Genomic DNA, 19905 nt, shown 5'->3' with positions numbered 1-19905 from the left:
AAAGGAGAGAAGAACGACAATCCTTCTTCTTCCGAAAACGCCCACTCTAGTAATAATATTAGTACCTTTGACCATAATGGTGTCTTAGCCATGGACAATCAAGGATCTAAAAGGAAACCCAGGCGAGAGTTCACACCCATTGGAATGACCTACGATGCTGCTTTCGACCGTCTTTACGATCGAGGATTAATCAAACCTATTGGCCCTACCAAGGATCCAACACCAGAAAATCAATCTTCGAGATGGAATCCGAACTCCTATTGCAAGTACCATCGAGGAAACGGTCATACCACTGATGAATGCTACAGGTTTCAAAATCTCATTAAAGATCTCATAGAAGCAAACAAGATCCCATTGCCTCTAGCTAGCAAGAAGAGCGAGTGATGATAAAGGAAACAACACAAGACAAGAGGCGAGCTTCAACGACAAGATTTCGTGACCTCTTTTTTCTATTCCTTTTTTTATTTTTTCCTTTCCCCAATAAGTCTAGCATAGGCACCTTTTTATTCTCCTTAGATTTATTTTGTAAGAATCATTATTTATTTTCCTTTAATAAAAATGAGCATTTATTTCCTTATATATGATCATTTCATTATATTGCATTAAAAAAAATTAAAAAAAATTAAAAAAAATCCATGTCGAATTAAGCACAAGTTATACCAATGATTTGAGGCACCCCTTGTAGCCACATCATATCTCCTTTCACCCTTCAATTATACATCCTTTTTTTGATAAACCACGTTGAGCCTCGTCTAACGATAGACCTTTCATTTTTCAACCTATATCTACCTAACTTTGGGATGGGATGGTGTGTTACTTATGCAATTTTCAAAGAAAAAAAGCTTGAGTGACTTCAAAAGATTAAAATAGCAAAAAAAAAAAAAAAAAAAAAAGTGTACAAAAAGGGCAAGTGTTCCAATGTCTTTGATATAAAAATGTCTTTGATAAGAACACGTCTCAGATTGCGTCTCTTATCGAGTGCTCGGTACCGTGCCTAAGAAACATGAATGCCAAGTGAGTGATAGACCGCATGATCGAGATTGCCCACACTTATAAAAATAAAATAGATGCTAAAGTAAAAGATAAAAAAGAGCTAAAAAAGAGTAGAAACTCAAGCGTAAAAATATAAAGACTCAAAAGCAAGGTTGCACACCTTGGGGGCTTATCTAGGGTCTTGAGCCTTTTTATCCCCTTCTTCTTTAACCTTTAGCCTAACCACGTTACAACCCTTAAAAAGACCTTTTTTATGAGGTATACACACACTTGTGCGAGGTTCGGCTAGAGCTACGTTCGGCCTGATTCCTAACGGATACGTAGGCAACCTCACATCGAGGAGCGGCCGTAATAAAAATGCATTCATATTCACATTCACACACTTACACCGTGATCATATCAAGGGATTCCCTGTGCTCATCCCTATCCATGTAGAGCTAGACTTGGGGGCTTGATCCTTATATCATTAGCTTACCTAGCCTAAGAGTCACCACCATTTGACTCTTTTCAATAATATATTTCCACACACTTAGCTCTTGCGTCATAACTTTAGTGTCACTTTCACACACCGCACAGATACATGACCGAATATACTTCCCTTAGGAACCCGTTATCATGAAATCTTAACATAACGATGAAGCATGCCTTGTCACATCACTCATCAATCATAATTGTCATTGCATCACGAAGTATGAAGTACTTAGCCTCCGTGCCTAAGTTACCCAAATACTTTCATCATGGAGTCAACCATTGAGATAGCCTAGGATGAATTAATCCTTGCACCTTGAGAGATAGTATCAAACAGCATTTGACTAAGCTCATTCAACATGCACCTTTCAAACCCTCGATTCTTTTTCGCGTCTTTCTTTTTCGGGAGAAAGTCGGTACCCTCCACAAAAATACGGAAATTTTTGCTTTTTGCATTTTTGAGTCACATTGAGTCAACACTATGCACACACGGGTCACGAGTCACATGTGTCATTTCACTTTGATTCGATTCAACCTCAAGTCAGTCAATCATATCGAGTCAAGTTTATACCTTGAGTCGTGTCAAGTCAATAAGTCAAGCGACGCTAAACCTTAGGTCAACCCTAAGATAATTAAAGAGATTGGCAAAGTTCTATAGTAAAAAATAAATACAGGTGCAGCAGAATAGGGAAGACCCTATCACAGCGTTCGGCGACAGATTCAATTCTCGGTGTCAGAGATATTTCAGCAGCGACAGAGCTCGAAGCCTCTCAGAAAGGTGATTTTGACCTCATACAACAATTTCGGGTTCCTTGGTACGCCAGTTAGCCCCTATAAGCAATTTGACATGATTAAGTAGTCAGTTTGATTACAATCGCAATAATTGATCGACCTGATGAAAGATCGTTTCACTTAGATTAAAGCGCCTAAGAATTGGCTCATCACGGAGACACCGACATACTGGTTTTAGCGGAAGCAAAGTTCAAGCGAGCTTTAGAGATCGGCAAGCGTTGGTCTTCGGAAATTTTTTCAGAATATTATCGCAACAAACATTCAAGTATTCAAGCTCCTTTGTTCAGAAACGCGTGGACATATCATCAAAGCTCTTTTGTTCAGAGACGCGTGGACATATCATTCAAAGCTCTTTTATCCAGAGACGCGTGGACATATCATCAAAGCTCTTTTGTTCAGAGACGCGTGGACATATCATTCAAAGCTCTTTTGTCCAGAGACGCGTGGACATATTAAAAAAAAGAAGCTCTTTGTTTAGAGGCGCGTGAACATATCCAAAAGAAGCTCTTTGTTCAGAGACGGGTGAACATCAAAACAGCAGGATGGCGTTCCCTAGATTGTGGAGAGCTGTCAAAAACAACTGAGGATTGTTTCAAGCGAAGCAATCTTCGATGGTATTCCCTTGGACGTGGAATATTATCAAAGCGGAAGAGGATTGTTTCAAGCGAAGCAATCTTCGATAGTATTCCCTTGGACGTGGAATATTATCAAAGCGGAAGAAGATCGTTTCAAGCGAAGCAATCTTCAATATTGGAAGCAGTTACAAGCGTAGCAGTTTTCAAACGGGATGGCATTCTCTTGGCAGGAGGTCATCAAAACAACAAGGATGCAGCAGCAAATCGGTTACTTTCATAGACGTGTGCTCGACGGTGCAAGATACGCGTTTCTTAACTCTCTTATCTGTTTAACTAACGCTAGTTTGCAGGTATCGGCGTTATAAGAGCGATTTAGGATTGCAGAACGTTCTGAATCATCCTCCGTCCTTATCGATACTTTGACTTTTGTTTTCGAAACTTGGGTTTCTCCAAACTCAGTCAAAGTGGGGGCTTCTGTAGACACCCATTTGTGTCTCCCCAAAACCAAACCCAGTGATGAGTACCTTTCACGTCGAATCATAATCAAATGAAGTGAAAGTGTGGAAAGTTTAGTGTTGCGGAAAGTTTTAATTTCTTTTCTCTTCTCTCTGTTTTTGAAAACCTATTTTAAGAAAACAGCCAATCCAGTTTGGTTGGTCCATGATATGGGTCCAATAGTAGTGTAGTTGGATAGGGTTGAAAAGAGCTTTCCAACGATATGTTATAAGCCCAATTCCGATGGATATTGAGGAATTTATGGCCAATTTACTGAACTGGGCCCGGTTTGAGCCTTATATGCGGCCCAATGATCTAGAGGAGGGCCTAATATGGATTTATCATTCCTAATGCAATTAGGAATGGTTTTAGTTTTCTAGATTCTTCTAGAAGGTTCTTTTCATTCCTAATTCAATTAGCATTGATAAATTGACTTTTGTTGACTTTTCAGAGTTTTAATTAGAACCAAAGAGCATTTTTGAGGAAAATACGATTTTATCCTCCTGTACGGCAATTTCTATCTGATTTTAAGAAAACGCGTCAAACTCCTAGTCAGCACCAAACGCCAGCTGTAGCGCCTGACGCTACGCTTGGCGCTAGCTTTAGCGCCTGCCGCTGGTCAGCGTTTGGCGCTAATTCCTGTTTTACGCGTCAGAACTCTGTTTTGATGTTTTATCTTTTTGGCTGATTTTTTCTATAAATAACGTCGTAAAAACTCCGTTTTCATTCACCTACAATCTCCAATTCTCTCTCTTTCTAAACCAACTCTCATCAAGATTTTCTTGATTACTCTCTCTCTCTCTTTTCTAAACTATCCTTCTCACAAATATAAAAATTCCGCATTCATTGGATTTAGAAACACCTAGCCATATTCGAAGTTGCTTCGCCCTAGACGTGAAAGGTTTTAATTTCTGAGGGTTTGGTCCCAAATCTCTCTTTCAATTATTTAATTTAATTGTTTATTTATTATTTTCCTTGAAGTTACTAACGTGTGTATTTTGTTATTAGAAAGAGATACGAGGCATCCAAGTAAGTACTTTAACGGTTTAATTGATATTATGATGTAGAAATCATGCTTAGATTGCTATTTTAATTCCTAGTATCATGTCTAGGGTAACTTTAATATCAAGTATGATTAAAAGTATGATGCTTCCTATGTTCTTCCTAATATTTAGTATCATGTTAGGGTTAAAGCTTTGATTTTTTAATGTTTAGTAACATGATAGGGTTTGTTATTAATCTTGTTAGTATCATGCCTAGGGTCTTGTTATTATTATGCTTTAACATGATTATTATGATTATGATTATTATAATTATTATTATGATGATTATTGTTTTGATTATTATTTTGATTATAATTTATTATTTATTTATTATGTTGCTTGATACATTATTTATTGTTATTGCTTGATCACGCCTTTTATGCATATTTAAAGGGAATTTGTACTTGTAATCACGCTTAATAAGATAATTAATAATCTTGTTTAGGGTTAATTTGATTATAATTCAAGTGATCGCCAATAATAGTTTTATTTGTGCATTAATATTCAACCAACATAGATAAACAGGTTTAGGGTAATATATTGATTGCATGTTAGTCAGAAAGCGCACATGAATACGATCTGAATAAAATAGAGGCCTATTATTAGGGCAGGTTCAATCTCTTTTAGGTTGGATTTGTACCTTCATCCCCGAACCCTATTTGGTTCAAGACCTTATGGAGTTGACGATCTCTTGGATCGTTAAGGGGTGTAACCTTCACCCTGTGAACGGTTTACAAGTTCCTAAAACTTGTTGGCGACTCTTTTGCTCTATCTTCTTTCCCTTTGGACGCCACCGTACTTTAGTGTATGATCACAGTGGGGTTCAAGCTAGGGATTAACGCTTGAAATATTCCCTACAGGCTTGTAAGCACAAAGCAACACAAGCGGGCAATTAAATCAAAGGAGCACTCGCGTCTACTTGGGCAACGGAGTGCGGGTGGTCGGGGCTTGTGACGGTCGATACTTCAAGGCGGGCACAAGCGGGTCCGAACCACGAGTTTTTAATGCATCAAGTTGGTTTGGATGGGAGCTATTATGCAAGTAAGACACATTATCTACAAAGGTCTAACAACAAACAAGCATAAAAGCAAAGCAACACTTGGTAGAAGGCTTAAGATTTCATTAATCATTCACCCTCTAAAGAGCTTTAAATGACATACAAGGAGAATCCCTAGTGAACACTGAACTGACAGTAACACAATAATGGGATCTCAAGCTAAGAAAGCATAAACTAAACTCCAGGAAAGCATCTAAAAGGAATCTAATACATTAAAAGGAGTTGGATTTTAACACTTAGCTTAGACCCATAAGATATTTCATATTTGAATTGAATCTATTTGAACCTTAAAATGAGATCAAGATTAGATTAGTGACTCATTGTCATCCTTAAATCAACTCATATAAAAAAAACATATAATTTTTATATGAAGTAGGTTTTATCATTTAGGTAGCAATACGAATGGAATATGTGATCCGAAATTGGTTACTCATGTCGGGCTCAAATTTGTGTCTAAGTGTTTGACTCATATATCTATATAGTTTGATAATAAAATGTCTATGATTTTGGTTCATTATGTTGTGTTCATGTGTCGATAGTCATGTCAAAGTATCAGATATTCAACAAATATATTTAAGTTTGAGTCGTCGATATAAAAAGCATGTATTATAGTATAAATCACCAACAATAGACAACAAAGTTTGTTAAACACCACCTCTTTTTAGTATTGTATAGTACACACGCACCCAAAAATTTTAAATCACACAAAATCATTGCACACAATCAAACTCTCCACGACTCTCTCAAGAACCAAAAGAAAAAAAAATTACGTGCACAAAATTATAATCTCACACGGTACAATAGTGCATTATGCACAAACTGTCAAACCCTCACAGAAGAACAAAAATATGCTCGAACCATTGCATGTAAGTAAGCTGTCAAATTAATTAATAGCATAATTATTTATATAATAATGATTTGCTAGGGTAATTAACGTCTTCTAGCTGCAGTTTCTCTTTGACAGTTGAAATAGGCAGCAGCAACAGGAAGACCAAGATCATTTTCGGCTGCGAATTGCCGAGTGTTGAAGTAATCCCTAGTCGAAGGTAGACTCACTATTGTTTGCCGACGATTCTGCTTAAACAAGATGAATATAAACCTGTGTATTCCTATGTTTGGCCTTGGGATTTCATATCGAACCATCTCCGATCCTGCATTATTGTTTGTCCAAAGAAAGTTGTTCCGTTAGATGGTATCATCCATCAACCATTTCACACTCGAGCCTAATTTTTATTTTATTTTATTTATTTTTTTTTTTTTTAAAGCGGACCTAATGTCTTAAAAATAACAGAGATTATTTTCATGTTATAATATGTATAGAAATATAATGTACATACCAAAAGTGGAGTCAGTTGTGCCTGGTATATCCGACACTATCCTGCAAAATTGGTCATTTCATAGTTAGAACTTCGATTTCGTTACGATAAGAAAATTGTACGTAGTCACATTATAATGATAGAAATTCAACAAAATCATATACTTCAATTATTTTTTCCACTATACTATGGAGTACTATGTTAAGTTTCAAGGCCCCAATCAATGCTAATTGGTTCTGATTGATCAGATTTTCACTTTACCCCTACTAATATCGGCTCGTACTACACACTAGACCCCAATCTTTTCACCATGTGATTAAATTGAATCAAATAGGAAGAAATAAGGTCGTATGATTGGTTGGGAGAAATTAACATATGCAAGAATGCTCTTTTTACTTTAGAAAGTCGATTTTTTTTACTCCAAAAATGGTTTGTATTAGACAAAAGTAATGATTTACTGGTATTTAGAATATACTCATATTGAATTGTTTACTTAAACTAGCATTATTTGAATATGCACATTTTAGCGTCAGACCATCTTAATGCGAGATTTTATTAGATTTAAAAAGCGGCTAGAGTACATGTCTAGCGTAATTGTTATTTTACATCCAATTATAACATTAATTATACCCAAAAGAAAAAGAAAGAGAGTATGGTTGTACCATGTGTATGGTGCAACTTGTACCATGTGTGGTTTGCTATATAAGGATCAAAGTTTTTATAACAAATTAGTAGATGAACATTTGGAGATCATTCATAAAGACTTAGGGAGTGATAGAATATAAAACGCAATCCTGAACCTCAACTATTCGGTTAAGTTTTTGGTTAAGTTAATCCTTCTAACATAATAGAATATAAAACATATTTTTTGGACCTCAACCATCAGCTTAAGAATATGTTTTATACTCTAGCTATCAAAGGATTAAATTTAGCACAACTTATTGCACCCCAAACCAACAAAAAAAAAAAAAAAAAGGGGGGGGGGGGGGGGGGGGGGGAGCACAACTTAAGAAGGTACGTAGTGTAATCTTCGATGACGTTGTGTGCTTAATTAAGTTTATCTTGAATAATGGGATTCTCTTCTAAAAAGCATGATTTGATATTTGGCTCCAATTTGGTGTCAAGGTGTCATTTGTTAGATTGGACAAATTACACAATTGAGTGTTATATACACATTTCAAATTATTTATTTATGGTAGTCAAAATAAGAAAATATATATGGGATATGTGCGCAAATGTATAGTGTAGGGAATTAGTGTTATAATTAATTTTTTTAATTTTATTTTGTTAATTATAACTTTATAAGTTCTAAGGGTGATAATGATGAGTCAAGTTTATTTACTACGGGTGAGATCTCAAGTTTAATTAACTCAACTTATTTATGAGCCGAGTTAAACTAGCTAGACTTGATTAAGAGACTTGTGAGCATATTCAATTTGTTGGTTGTGAAATATATTAGCAAAGACTTAGTAATGGTAATTGTATATTCATACCAATGAAGATGCTCTCTCAAATAAGGATCACTTGGTCCGGGTACATCTGGGTCTGTCAATACCTGCGACCAAATATAATTAACCATCAAATAAACATAACCAATAACAAAGTTATTTATAATCATATTAATATCCTTTGTACCTCACGACACAACATGAATAAAAGAAGAAAAACTTGTAAGAAAAAAAATGAATGAAAGATGACGTAAGAAATTTTTTGCATAGAACTTCTCTAGTTTAAATGATCCCCTATTTCTAGGAGCATTGTTTCACCCCTTTCTCTTGCTCACTCTACTTAGTATACTTTGTATATGAACCTACCAGGGTAAAGAAAGTTCTCATATCTTCACCATTGATATCGACCCGAGGTTTGGAGGCGACGGAAGAAGGAAGAAGCTCGGAGCCATTGAAAACCTGCTTATTGTTATAGTTGACACACATTTGTACGGATGGGTTGAAGGGATCGATCACATCTCCTATCACCCGTCCTACTATTAAAGGTTCTATCATCCTTGCCATAATGTTTTTGATGTTTCTCGATTACTTAATATTATATTTTATAAGAGATTCTCTTATAAACAAAGTATGGTTTGCATATTTCTAGGATGTTTGCGCAGCCTTATATAGTTATAATTATACTGTTATGAGATACCCCAACCTACCAATAGTATTTGTATAGTTGTATATGTCTACTACTTTATGCAATTATGCTTAATGCATGTATTGATTTAATTATGTATATGCGCATTTCATTAAAAAAAAAAAAAATATGTACATGCAAATATATACTTGTATATAATACTTTTACTTGAATTGATTTGGGAGGTCGTACTAAAAAAAAGACATTATGTAGTGATACCAATATTACATAGGCCCTGTTTTTTTTAGTTTCTATGCAGAAAAGGAGTCAACAGGACAGAGTAGATTGCAGCAGAGTCGATCCGTGCCGAGCAAAGCAGATTTTATTATTATTATTATTATTATTATTATTATTATTATTATTATTATTACTACTACTACTACTACTACTGATATTATTATATTTATTGTTACTATTATTATTATTTTATTATTATTAATATTTTATTACTAGTACTTTATTATTATCACTATTATTATATTGCATTATTATTATTAAAATATTGCATTATTATTATTAAAATATTGCATTATTATTATAAACATTAAATATTATTAAATATTAATTATTATTATTATTAAATTTTAGTTATTTTATTATTATTTTTAAAAATTAATAATTATTATTATCTTTAAATATTAGTTATTATCTTTAAATATTAATTTTTATTATAAAAAATCAATTATTGTTATTATTATTATTATTAATAATTATTATTATTATTACTATCATCATTATTATTATCACTATTATTATTATTATTATTAAATATTTATTTATTTATTATTATTAAATATTAATTATTATTATAATAATTCAATATTAATTATTATTTTTAAGCAGAGCAGAACATGACAAAGCAGAGCAGAGCAAATTTCAGTAGAGTAGAGCAAAGTAGTTCTAAAGAACAGGGCCTTAGACCGCTATGGTCTATTGATTTTATTCATCTTATTAACACATATTTCAAAGAATGAAGTTGTAGACAATTAATAAAGTTGTAGACAATTAAGCTAAGAGTTTGTTACTGTAATGTATAAGAAAAGTTTTGATAACGATATAAGAGTTAGCAACTTCAATTTACAATCAAAATAAGCTCTAATAAGTTTAAGTAAGTTTAGTTATGTTAATTAAGTTAAAATTAAATAAGGGAAAAAATAAATAGATGAGTAAGTGGAATCCACCCTTAATTAACAGTACAATAAGTTTTTTTTGGATATCTTGCATTCTTGCAATTTGAAGACTAAATAGGTCGTGGTGTTTTTCATCTTTACATACCCTCCCCTATATCCTGCATTCCTGCACCAAGAGGCCATACTTATTAAATTGAATTGAGCTAGGATGACTCGTGTAGGGTTCGGACAAGTATGTAGGCTTAGGGAAAAAAAGGGGGGGGGGGGGGGGGGGGGGGGGGGGGGGGGGGGGACTTAAGGCAAATAACATACCATACCCTAGTTATTAGGATTTTCTTTATCATTTTCATACATTCATAAGAGTTCATGATTTGAATAGACCCTTACTAAATAGATTCTTTCTCCAAATTATTATTTGTTACATTTAGCCTCATTCTAACGTTTGAAATGAGCATATTATTTCTTTGGTACAAACTAAAACTTAAAGACACCAACATATTGAAAGGAAATTTTATGCAAGTACGACGTTTGAGTATATATGCATTGCCAATGAAATAGTGTGTTTTGAATTTAAAGTTTTCAACCAACTGTAAAATCGTCATTATAAGACATAGATACTATTAATCATTTACTATAACTGTAATTATCTATGAACTATCGAAGTCAATTAAGAGCAACTACAATGGTTGGCTAATTCATATAATAGCTTGTTATGCCAAATCATCTTTTTAAGCTACAACAATTTTAGCTATTTGTTGCTCCAATGGTTAAGCTAGTTATAAATTAATTTATTTTTAAATTTAAAATATTTTTTATCTAATAAATATCTACCAAGCTAATTAGCTCTACTAAGCTAATTTGCTTGCCAAAGCTAATTAGCAAGATGTGTAACAATGGTATAGCTATTAGTTTAAGAGTTTTAATATTTGCAAGTTAGTCCCTTTTTTCAACCATTGGAGTTGCTCCAATGACGTAAAACACTTTTTGTATGTTATTCGCCTAATCGTACAACTTATGCCGTGGTCCGTAGATTTTATTCAATTTTGAGTAATTTTGACTATGAGGTTTTACTTCATTCAGTCAAATTAAGATTAAAGAAGATGCTAAACTATCTAATTAAATTGGATTAAGGGAATGAATTTGATATCAATAAAATCAAATAATATCAGATTTTGCTTAGCTTAACCTAAAAGGCACATGTATGTGACAACTAAAACTAGTTAATGCTTTTTTTAGTGTAAAGGGGGTCACAACTTACAAAGGGAGATATAGTACACAATAATGTAATACATTCATTCGATTTTAGTTCTCGAATAACTAAAACTTTAACCAATTTAGTTAATTTACATTTTTTAGAATAAAAGGATCCGATCAGGAGACAAATTAAACCTCAAAATTAAAACATAGAATGATAGAAATAAAAACTACTTGGATTATAAGCTTAACAAAGGGCCTTGGATTTTTTCAATCTTAGAAATTTTGTGTGATGCTAACATTCACAATTCAATCCGTAGCTCTGTTCTATTTCCTTCTCGGCACTCATATCATTACTATCCATTTGCACAATCAAATTACGAACATTATTCATCCTCCTTGCCAAGTCCAATTCCGATTTAGTTGTGATAAATTATAAAAACATATTCCTAGACCTCAAGTATTAGATTAAACCTTTGGTTATTGAGTTGGTCTATAAACAAGTTATAAGTTGATAATTAGTTATAATACGTATTCCTTTAACAAGAGAAATTGATAAAAATGGGTATTTTCTACGCATGGGGTGATGGAACCTTATATTTTACAAGTGGACCAACTACAAATTATTCATTGGTTACCTTTGGAATTTGTTCCAGATAAGCCTCACTAATTAGCTATAATTATTAAGTTTTTTTTTCATAAAGGGAAAAAAAATACAAGTTATAAGCATTTTTTGAGAGGTTTCTTATATTATCTTAGAACTTTTTCTTTGATTTGATGTGATATTATCCTAGTACTTAATTATGTTGTAATGTTTAGAAGTATAATTAGTGGTACACTTGCTGTTTGCAAATCTGTACCATTGCAAATTGCCAATCATCCATATATTGGGTTGACAATCAACTCTTACTTGGTGTTCTTACAAGGTGCACCCTTCAATCCAATTTACTTATCAGTCACATAAATGAGTATATTGTAATAGAATAGGAATGTGATGAGAGATTTGCAAAAAACCTTCCCGGATTAGAAATTTTGCAAAAAAAATATTTTGTATGAACTAGAAAAATCAATATTGTAAATGTACAGAGTAAGGAATTTAAAATGAACAAAAATATATAAAAGGAAAAAAATTGTATTTCACCAGCCTTCAAACACGCCCTATTTTGATTTAATCACTCTTTTTTGTAGGTGCTTCAACAAAATAAATGGAAAAGAAAAAAAAAAGGGTGGTTAAATCAAAATAGGGTGTTTTGAAGGATGGTAAAATACAATTAATCCGGAAAAATTGTATTTTACCACTTCTCAAAACACCCTATCTTGATTTTAACCACTCTTTTTTGTGGGTGATTGAACAAATTAAAAGAAAAAATGGATGGTTAAATAAAAGTATGGTGTTTTGAAGATTGGTAATATACAATTAATCCAAAATAAAATTAAGTGGAATGTCGAGAAGTTAGTTTTCAAAGAAGACATGTCCTAACTTCTTATTTACCCTTAAGGTCGAGATAAGTGAGCCGCTTTCCTTTGATCTTCTCTACGTGCAATACAAAGCTATTTTTAGCCTTATTCTAATGTGTGACATGCCCCATCTAAGCAATTTGAGAGTTGAGATTCCCACATCTTTTATCCTTTCCGTTACTAAAAGGACACATCTAGTACTTTTTAGCTTAGATTTAACAGAAGTAATATATTAACTCTAGTAAGAACCATTCTATTCCCAAATATACAAATATATCTTTTTTGCACCTTTAGAAGCCAAAAAAGAAGACTCTACTTACAATATAGTAATAAGACTATAGAGTTAAGAACCTTCCCATATTGGAAATAAAATACACTTTAAAAGAACTTCCTATCCTAAAACAATGTTCAAAGATGGGAGCAAGAAGAATAAAGATAGCATCACAACTTCCAATTAATTTCATACACAAAGGTACTTACGATTGTGACTTATTACTAATTAGTCTTTTAATTAGTGGTAAGAGGTCATTTCAAAGCTAAAAAGTGAAAAAGAAAGATTCAATTTTTAGGTCACCCATTTTCAAATTGGGAAAGCCAACTATAGATGATTCTATTCTTAGAAAGAAGGCATCAACTACGTTCTTTTTTCTGTATATACCTCATACGATTAGTCTTTTGTGATAATGCTTAATTAATTACCTAATATTTTCTCCTTTCTATTCTCTTTTCACTTTTCCGTGCATCCACTATCTTTGAATTTTGAAATCAATCAAACACTTCAACGAATTGCGTCTTAATTGGCCAATGGAATGGCAAAATTGAACATTTGTCATATTTGGAAAAGCTTTGAATTAGGCGGTAGAAATTTTAGGCCTTCAATTGGCCAATAGAATGGCAAAATCGAACATTATGTACACCACTTTAATTTGCATGGTTGAATTTACACATGTGGCCTCTTTATAACGCCATGACAATGTCAAAGCCGAATAATACTAGATAATCTTATAAATTGTTTATATTATGAAGTTTTGTGTGTAAATAAAATTAAAATGTCGGGCTCTATCGCTCTTGTTACTACAAAAAAAAATGTAAATATTCTTTAATTGCATATGTAGTTGTTCATCTTGTAAATAGAAAATTTGAAAGGAATAAGTTGTAAAATTGACCTATGCTCTGAGTATGATTAATGAGCTAAAGTTTTTTAAAAAGTAAATTAATATACGATTAGAGATTAGTTAAGCGGGACTAGAATATTAATATATGTACCTTAAGCACACATTCTTTATTCAATTTCTAGCATAGATCATATATATGAAGCACTAAGTTAAGCTATAATTTCAATTCTAGATGAACCTTTTTTTTTTTTTTTAATTTAACAAACTCTTTCAGACGATTAAGAGGATTACTAGATTACTATTGACACCATGATAACAAATTAACAACTAAGGTTAATAAAATTTATAAAACAATATACTATTTTGAAAACTAAATCAAATCCAAATTTATAAAAAATCAAAACATAAGTCAAACTTACTTTTATTACAATGGAAAAATGGAAAAGAAAAATCCAACCTTTACACTTTTTCCTCCTACAAATCCAACCTTCATTTTATTCCTCAAATATCCAACCTTTATACCCCTCCTTCTCTAACAGATCCATTTTACCTTTAACCTGTTAAGCAGGTTAAAAAGTTTTATTTTATTTATTTATTTATTTTAATTCCCTCAATTTCTTTTCTCACTCCTCTCTCCTAAAAATGGAAACCCAACTACCCACTAGTACCACCGGTACGCCACCAACACCACCACAACCCCGTACCACCAGTGCACCGCCTAAACACCACCGATCAACCCCTCCACACCACCGACCAGCCCCTCCACCCGCACCACCCCCACTTATCAATGAAATTCATGAACCCACTTCTTGTCATCGTCTCCCTTTTCTCCCTTTCACCGTTGATACCTTAAAACCCTCCCTTGAATCTCTAAAAAAAAAGGTCTTTTTTTTTATCAATTTGTTTGTTAAATTTGTGGGTTTTGTTCAATTTGGGTTGTTTTATGTTATTATTGGCTGATTGGGAATTTCAATTGGGTATTTTATAATTGTGTTGTTGAATTGTGTTTCATGTCGATGTTGTGGCTGAAGGTTTAGGGTGGTGGTGATGGTGGTTGTATGGTATTGTGGGTTGTGTCACTGTGTGTGCGGTTGTTTGGGCTGAGCAAGGAATTATAGCGGTTTGGAGTTGGTGGTTGGGCGGTTTGGAGTCGGTGGTTGCGGTTTGCGGGGTTGCTGAAATGGAGGGTGGGACCGGAGTTAGGTGGTGGTGCAAGCTGGGTTGTGGCCGGAAAAGCAGGGTGGCTGGAAAGGGAGGGTAAGGGGAGGATGGTCGGAAAGGGAGGTGGTGAGGAATGATGGTGAGGACGGTGGTCGGAAAATCTGATTTTTTAGTTTTTTTTTTTGTTTTTAAAATTTTTTTAATTATTTTTGTTTTTTAATAATTAAAAAAAATAATTGACCCATTAATAGCTGACATGTGGCATCTAACTTAAAAAAACCGGTCATCAATAGGTAATGGACCTTTAGATGAAGGGAGGGTATAAAAGTTGGATTTTTGAGGAATAAAACGAAGGTTGGATTTTTAGGAGGAAAAAGTGCAAAGGTTGGATTTTTAATTTCCATTTTTCCTATTACAATTTGAAACCTAATGACCCATATCAAAACACCAATATTTAAATTCAACAATCCCAAAAACCAAATAATATAAACATCTTGAGTTCAATAATGTAATTTGTTGTATACTCGTATCTCACCGAGTATCATCTATATTTATACTTCTATACTTTATCTATATCTATACTTAGTATTTAAAAAAGAAAACCAAAAAAGACATATGTCATCATTCTCATTACACTTCCCTATCTTCTTCTTCAACTCAATATGCCACATGCCGTTTTACATTTTTTATTTTTAATTATACAATTTTTCTTAACTCTTTCATTAAACACTTCATCTTCATCTCCCCTCTTTAATTCAACCTTTTTATTTTCTCTCTTTGATTTTAGTCCCTCCAACTTCATTCTATTAAGTCTCATTTCAAATTAAAGTCCCAAAATTTTATTTCTTTAATTATGTTTTCATTTACATATTACACTCACAATTATTTATTGGTATTTCCTCACTCATCTCTCAATGCAATTTTCTATTAACAAGCCGTGCATTGCACGGGTCAGAAGGCTAGTTAGTATTTAAAAACACAAACCACAACTTTTTCAAATGACACGTGGCATCATAAGTCACTCATTACATCATATGCCACATGTCACCTCCCTTAATATTTATATTTAAGTCTTTATACATTCTACAACTTGCAAATTCAATTAAGAAAGTGAGTGTTTCATTTCCACCATAATAAAATAAAGTTCAATTAATCTAACTAAATTCCTTCATCTTCTTTCACAGTTCTATTCTCACATTTTTTTTTTCCTTTTAAGTTATAGAAATAAAGCATACCTACATATGAAAATAATTAACCCAAGGAACAACCCGTGCATTGAACGGGCCAAAAAGCTAGTTGTTCTTAATATAATGATTTATTTAAACTACGCGTTGTAACTTTCTAATTTAATTGTGATATGAGGCTCCTTATTTTGCAACTTTGCATTAACTACTCAATAAACTATTGTTTATTATTTATTATTTAGTTAATAAGCAAACATAAATTCATTTTTTTTATTTCAACTTCAATTGACTATTGAAATTTTGTAACCGTTGATGGGATCAAACATTTTCACCATATATTTTTTAATTTACTTCCTTTAATGTTTAATCAACAAACATTTAGGGTAATGTTATATGTAACCCTGATGCCTATATATAAGCATTAAATACACTCTTGGAAATTGTATACAATTAAGAATTCATGACAAAAATACGCGTAAATCAGTGTAATTAGTGTTTATATTTTTATGATTTCTTAACTTTTTACGATTTTTAAGTGTAAATTTAATGTTTATATGTAGCCCTAAGGGCTATGTATGACATTTTTCAAACATTTAATATTGAATTTAAAAAAAAAATAACTACATTATAATAAATTACAAGCAATGACACGTGACATCGTCCAAGCCAAAAACTATATATTTTTTTCTTAAATATCGATTTTGAGTCATATTTCCATGACCAATATTGGGCTCAGCCCAGCTCAGCCCAACCCGAAACTATGCCCCAAACGGGCCAACAGTTTCTCATAGGGCCATCTCAGCCCGGTCCATAATCACTTCTACTCAATCTATGGTTTAGTAGTCCAAAGAAAAGGCCCAAGTCCATTTAGCAATTAAAAACCTCACTCATTCACTCATTCTTCTCTACTATTTGCTGAAATTGCAGGCAGCAGCCTAAACATAAACCCTAGCAATTTCTCTGGTACTCTCTCTCTCTTTCTCTCTCCTCATCTCCCTTATTTCATCGACATATGCTGAATTAATTTTATGAATCTTGTTTAACTTTGGTTTATTATCTTTGTGTTATTGTTATCAGGTTCTTTAATTTGGCCCCTTTTAAGGTTTAATCATGAGGTAATTCTTATCTTCTGCATTTCTGATTTACTGTGATTTTCAATTATTTTCTTTGTTGGGGGGGTTTTTAATCTGATTTTAACTCGTGGGTATTATAAATTTTGTATTACAACTTGATTTAAAAGGACTTTTCACGTTGTTTGAATTTGGGAAATGGGGTTTGATTTTTTTATTTTTTTTTCAATAAAGTTGTTGATTTATGCTGCTAGATGTTTATTATTGAGATAAAATTGAAAAATTGAAGTGGGTATTGTTTGTTGGGCTTAAAAATTGATATGTGAATCGATATGAAGGTGTTTTTGGGGTTTTAGGAAATATTATTAGGTCTGCTATATGAATTTGATTGTAAGACCTGGATTTGCAATGTGGTAAGGCTTGAACTTGGTTGTTAATCTAGTGTTCTTGGTAGAAATAGATTGAGCTAGTTATCCTCTTACTTTCAATGTTGTCATCTTAGTATAATTGAAATATGGAATGGATGAATGTAGCGAGGTTTGATATCGGAATCCAATGTGCTTTATTGTTTGGAACTTAGGTACCGAATTGCCGATGTAGTATATAGCATGATAATATTTATTGGTTGCCACACTCTAGTTCTTAATGCTTTTTGAAAGATTTTATATTTATATATTTTTCATTGTTGCAGTAAGCTTCAAAGTGAAGCGGTGAGAGAAGCTATATCTGGTATTGCAAATGATGCCAAGGAGAAGAATCGCAAGTTCACTGAGACAGTTGAGCTCCAGATTGGGCTGAAGAATTATGACCCACAAAAGGATAAGCGTTTCAGTGGATCCGTTAAGTTGCCACACATCCCTCGTCCCAAGATGAAGGTTTGCATGCTTGGAGATGCACAGCACGTGGAAGAGGTATCTAGTCTGTTCTTGTAGATTTCTCCTTAGTCATCAAAGCAAATTATTATTTAATCAAGACCTTGTGTGACTGTGTTAGAAATTTTAACAATTGCTGGTATGCTTGCTATTCGTCAGCCCTGATATGTTTGTACCACGGCCATGTCTCAATAAGTTATATTTGGATTATTATTATATGGTTTTGAATTTCTTGATTTGTGTAGCTGTGTAAGTTGTTGATTAACCTAGATAAATGATATGCTTGGTGACGCCATTGTTGCTGTACAAATTTACAACTTTTGTGCCTGGTTGCTGTATTCTCTTCTTCCCAGCAGTAATGTAAGTTTGTTGTGATTGCAGGCTGAGAGGATAGGTTTGGAATGGATGGATGTTGAAGCGTTGAAGAAGCTCAACAAGAACAAGAAATTGGTTAAGAAGCTTGCAAAGAAGTACCATGCTTTCCTTGCTTCTGAAGCAGTCATTAAGCAGATTCCGCGTTTGCTTGGTCCTGGTCTTAACAAGGCTGGTAAGTCTATACAATGATCTTAATATTGATGTATGCTTGTAGGATCATACGTTGACTTAATGACTTAGAAGTTGTGCTTTATGTTTGATCTGCTCTCCTAAGTAACTAGCCAAGTAGCTACAGGTTGCCTTCATATGTGGCATGTAAATTCTTTTAGATCTTGATGATCACGTGTGCCTTTAGCATTAGCAATACTATTAAAAGCTTAGTTCTTTTACTAATGGATATCATTTGGGTTGCCTGTCCAGGTAAATTCCCTACACTTGTCACCCACCAGGAACCCTTGGAGAACAAAGTGAACGAGATCAAGGCAACCGTAAAGTTTCAACTTAAGAAAGTTCTCTGCATGGGAGTAGCTGTTGGTAACCTTAGTATGGAAGAGAAGCAGATTTTCCAAAATGTTCAAATGAGTGTCAACTTTCTTGTTTCATTGCTGAAGAAGAATTGGCAAAATGTGAGTCTTTTTTTCCTATGTTTTGGTGTAACTGTGGTATTTGGTAATTTGTTGTTCATCTTCTCTGCTGTAAAACAATGCATTGCAGTGAAAGAAGTTGTTTGCATCCTATTCCGAGTGATTTACTGGTATTGTTTGTCTTGGCAGGTCCGGTGCCTATACTTAAAGAGTACCATGGGCAAGCCATACCGCATCTTCTAAAACAGCCCCTTTTACCGTTGTTGGTTGAATGGCGTAGGAGTTGGAAGTTTTGTTTATTGCCTTTTTGTTATTTTCTACATTGTTCATTTAAACCTTGTGCCGTATGTGAGTTGATATGTTATTCCTCAGGAAGAATGTTGGAGATTCATGTTTATTGTATTGTTAGTCTCTTTACACATCTATGTTTGCAAAAAATATATATTTGTCTTTTAGTCTTTGATGGCTGTATTGGATCAGTATTTCAGTAGTTAAAGGATCCAATAATGAATACTTCAAGCAGTAAGCTCCTCCGAATTCTGGCAATAGTTTACGGTGAAACTTGTTAGTTGGGAATACTAAAGATAATTTCTAAGTGTAGGATCCTGTTAATTAGGTCATATCCTTTGATATTTGCTGGGTAGTATTTGTAGCAGGTTTGAAAGATGGGTTTTAGCAAGATTTTACAGGAACTCCTGTAATGGAATTACGTAACTAACAGATTAATGATGCTGAGGAACCTAGCACGATGTAACTTTAATGGTTTACTTTGTTCGCTTTAGAAAGATACAAAACCAGTCTCTCATTATTAATCATGGCTGTGTATTTTGTACAGCGCGTACTTTCATGTGTCAATTGAAAGTGAGGAGGGAGTGACTACTATTACGTAG

At 33.4% G+C, this 19905-nt stretch overlaps 2 protein-coding genes across 2 annotated transcripts; one reads left to right on the top strand and one right to left on the bottom strand.

Annotated features, from left to right (window-relative positions):
• Positions 1–6353: 6353 nt before the first annotated feature.
• Positions 6354–8757, bottom strand: LOC145611071 (CEN-like protein 4). Its single transcript, XM_081666305.1, has 4 exons — positions 8554–8757; positions 8233–8294; positions 6761–6801; positions 6354–6574 (listed from the first exon to the last, which is right to left on the bottom strand). The coding sequence occupies exons 1-4, from the start codon at positions 8749–8751 to the stop codon at positions 6354–6356; spliced, it is 522 nt and encodes a 173-aa protein (XP_081522431.1). The 5' UTR covers positions 8752–8757.
• An 8263-nt stretch (positions 8758–17020) lies between these two features.
• On the top strand, positions 17021–19483 carry LOC145623776 (large ribosomal subunit protein uL1). The gene is made up of 6 exons (XM_081676643.1): positions 17021–17077; positions 17192–17229; positions 17876–18095; positions 18438–18603; positions 18852–19057; positions 19205–19483. The coding sequence occupies exons 2-6, from the start codon at positions 17225–17227 to the stop codon at positions 19256–19258; spliced, it is 651 nt and encodes a 216-aa protein (XP_081532769.1). The 5' UTR covers positions 17021–17077; positions 17192–17224; the 3' UTR covers positions 19259–19483.
• The last annotated feature ends 422 nt before the right edge of the window (positions 19484–19905 follow it).

The sequence above is a fragment of the Chenopodium album genome, chromosome 3 (genome assembly GCF_948465745.1).
Source record: "Chenopodium album chromosome 3, dcCheAlbu1.1, whole genome shotgun sequence".
Taxonomy (NCBI): Eukaryota; Viridiplantae; Streptophyta; class Magnoliopsida; order Caryophyllales; family Amaranthaceae; genus Chenopodium; species Chenopodium album.
Note: the sequence above shows the minus strand (reverse complement) of the source record. Positions and strands in the feature narration are given on the sequence as shown.

Bases quoted from the DNA above. Each gene is read 5' to 3' on its own strand.
- LOC145611071 (XM_081666305.1), bottom strand. From the start codon at position 8,751: ATGGCAAGGATGATAGAACCTTTAATAGTAGGACGGGTGATAGGAGAT. The intron at 8,295-8,553 runs GTAGGTTCATAT...ATTTGGTCGCAG, and splicing joins TGAGAACTTTCTTTACCCTG to GTATTGACAGACCCAGATGT. The intron at 6,802-8,232 runs GTATGAATATAC...CCAATTTTGCAG, and splicing joins TTGAGAGAGCATCTTCATTG to GATAGTGTCGGATATACCAG.
- LOC145623776 (XM_081676643.1), top strand. The intron at 18,604-18,851 runs GTAAGTCTATAC...TTGCCTGTCCAG, and splicing joins TCCTGGTCTTAACAAGGCTG to GTAAATTCCCTACACTTGTC. The intron at 19,058-19,204 runs GTGAGTCTTTTT...TTGTCTTGGCAG, and splicing joins TGAAGAAGAATTGGCAAAAT to GTCCGGTGCCTATACTTAAA.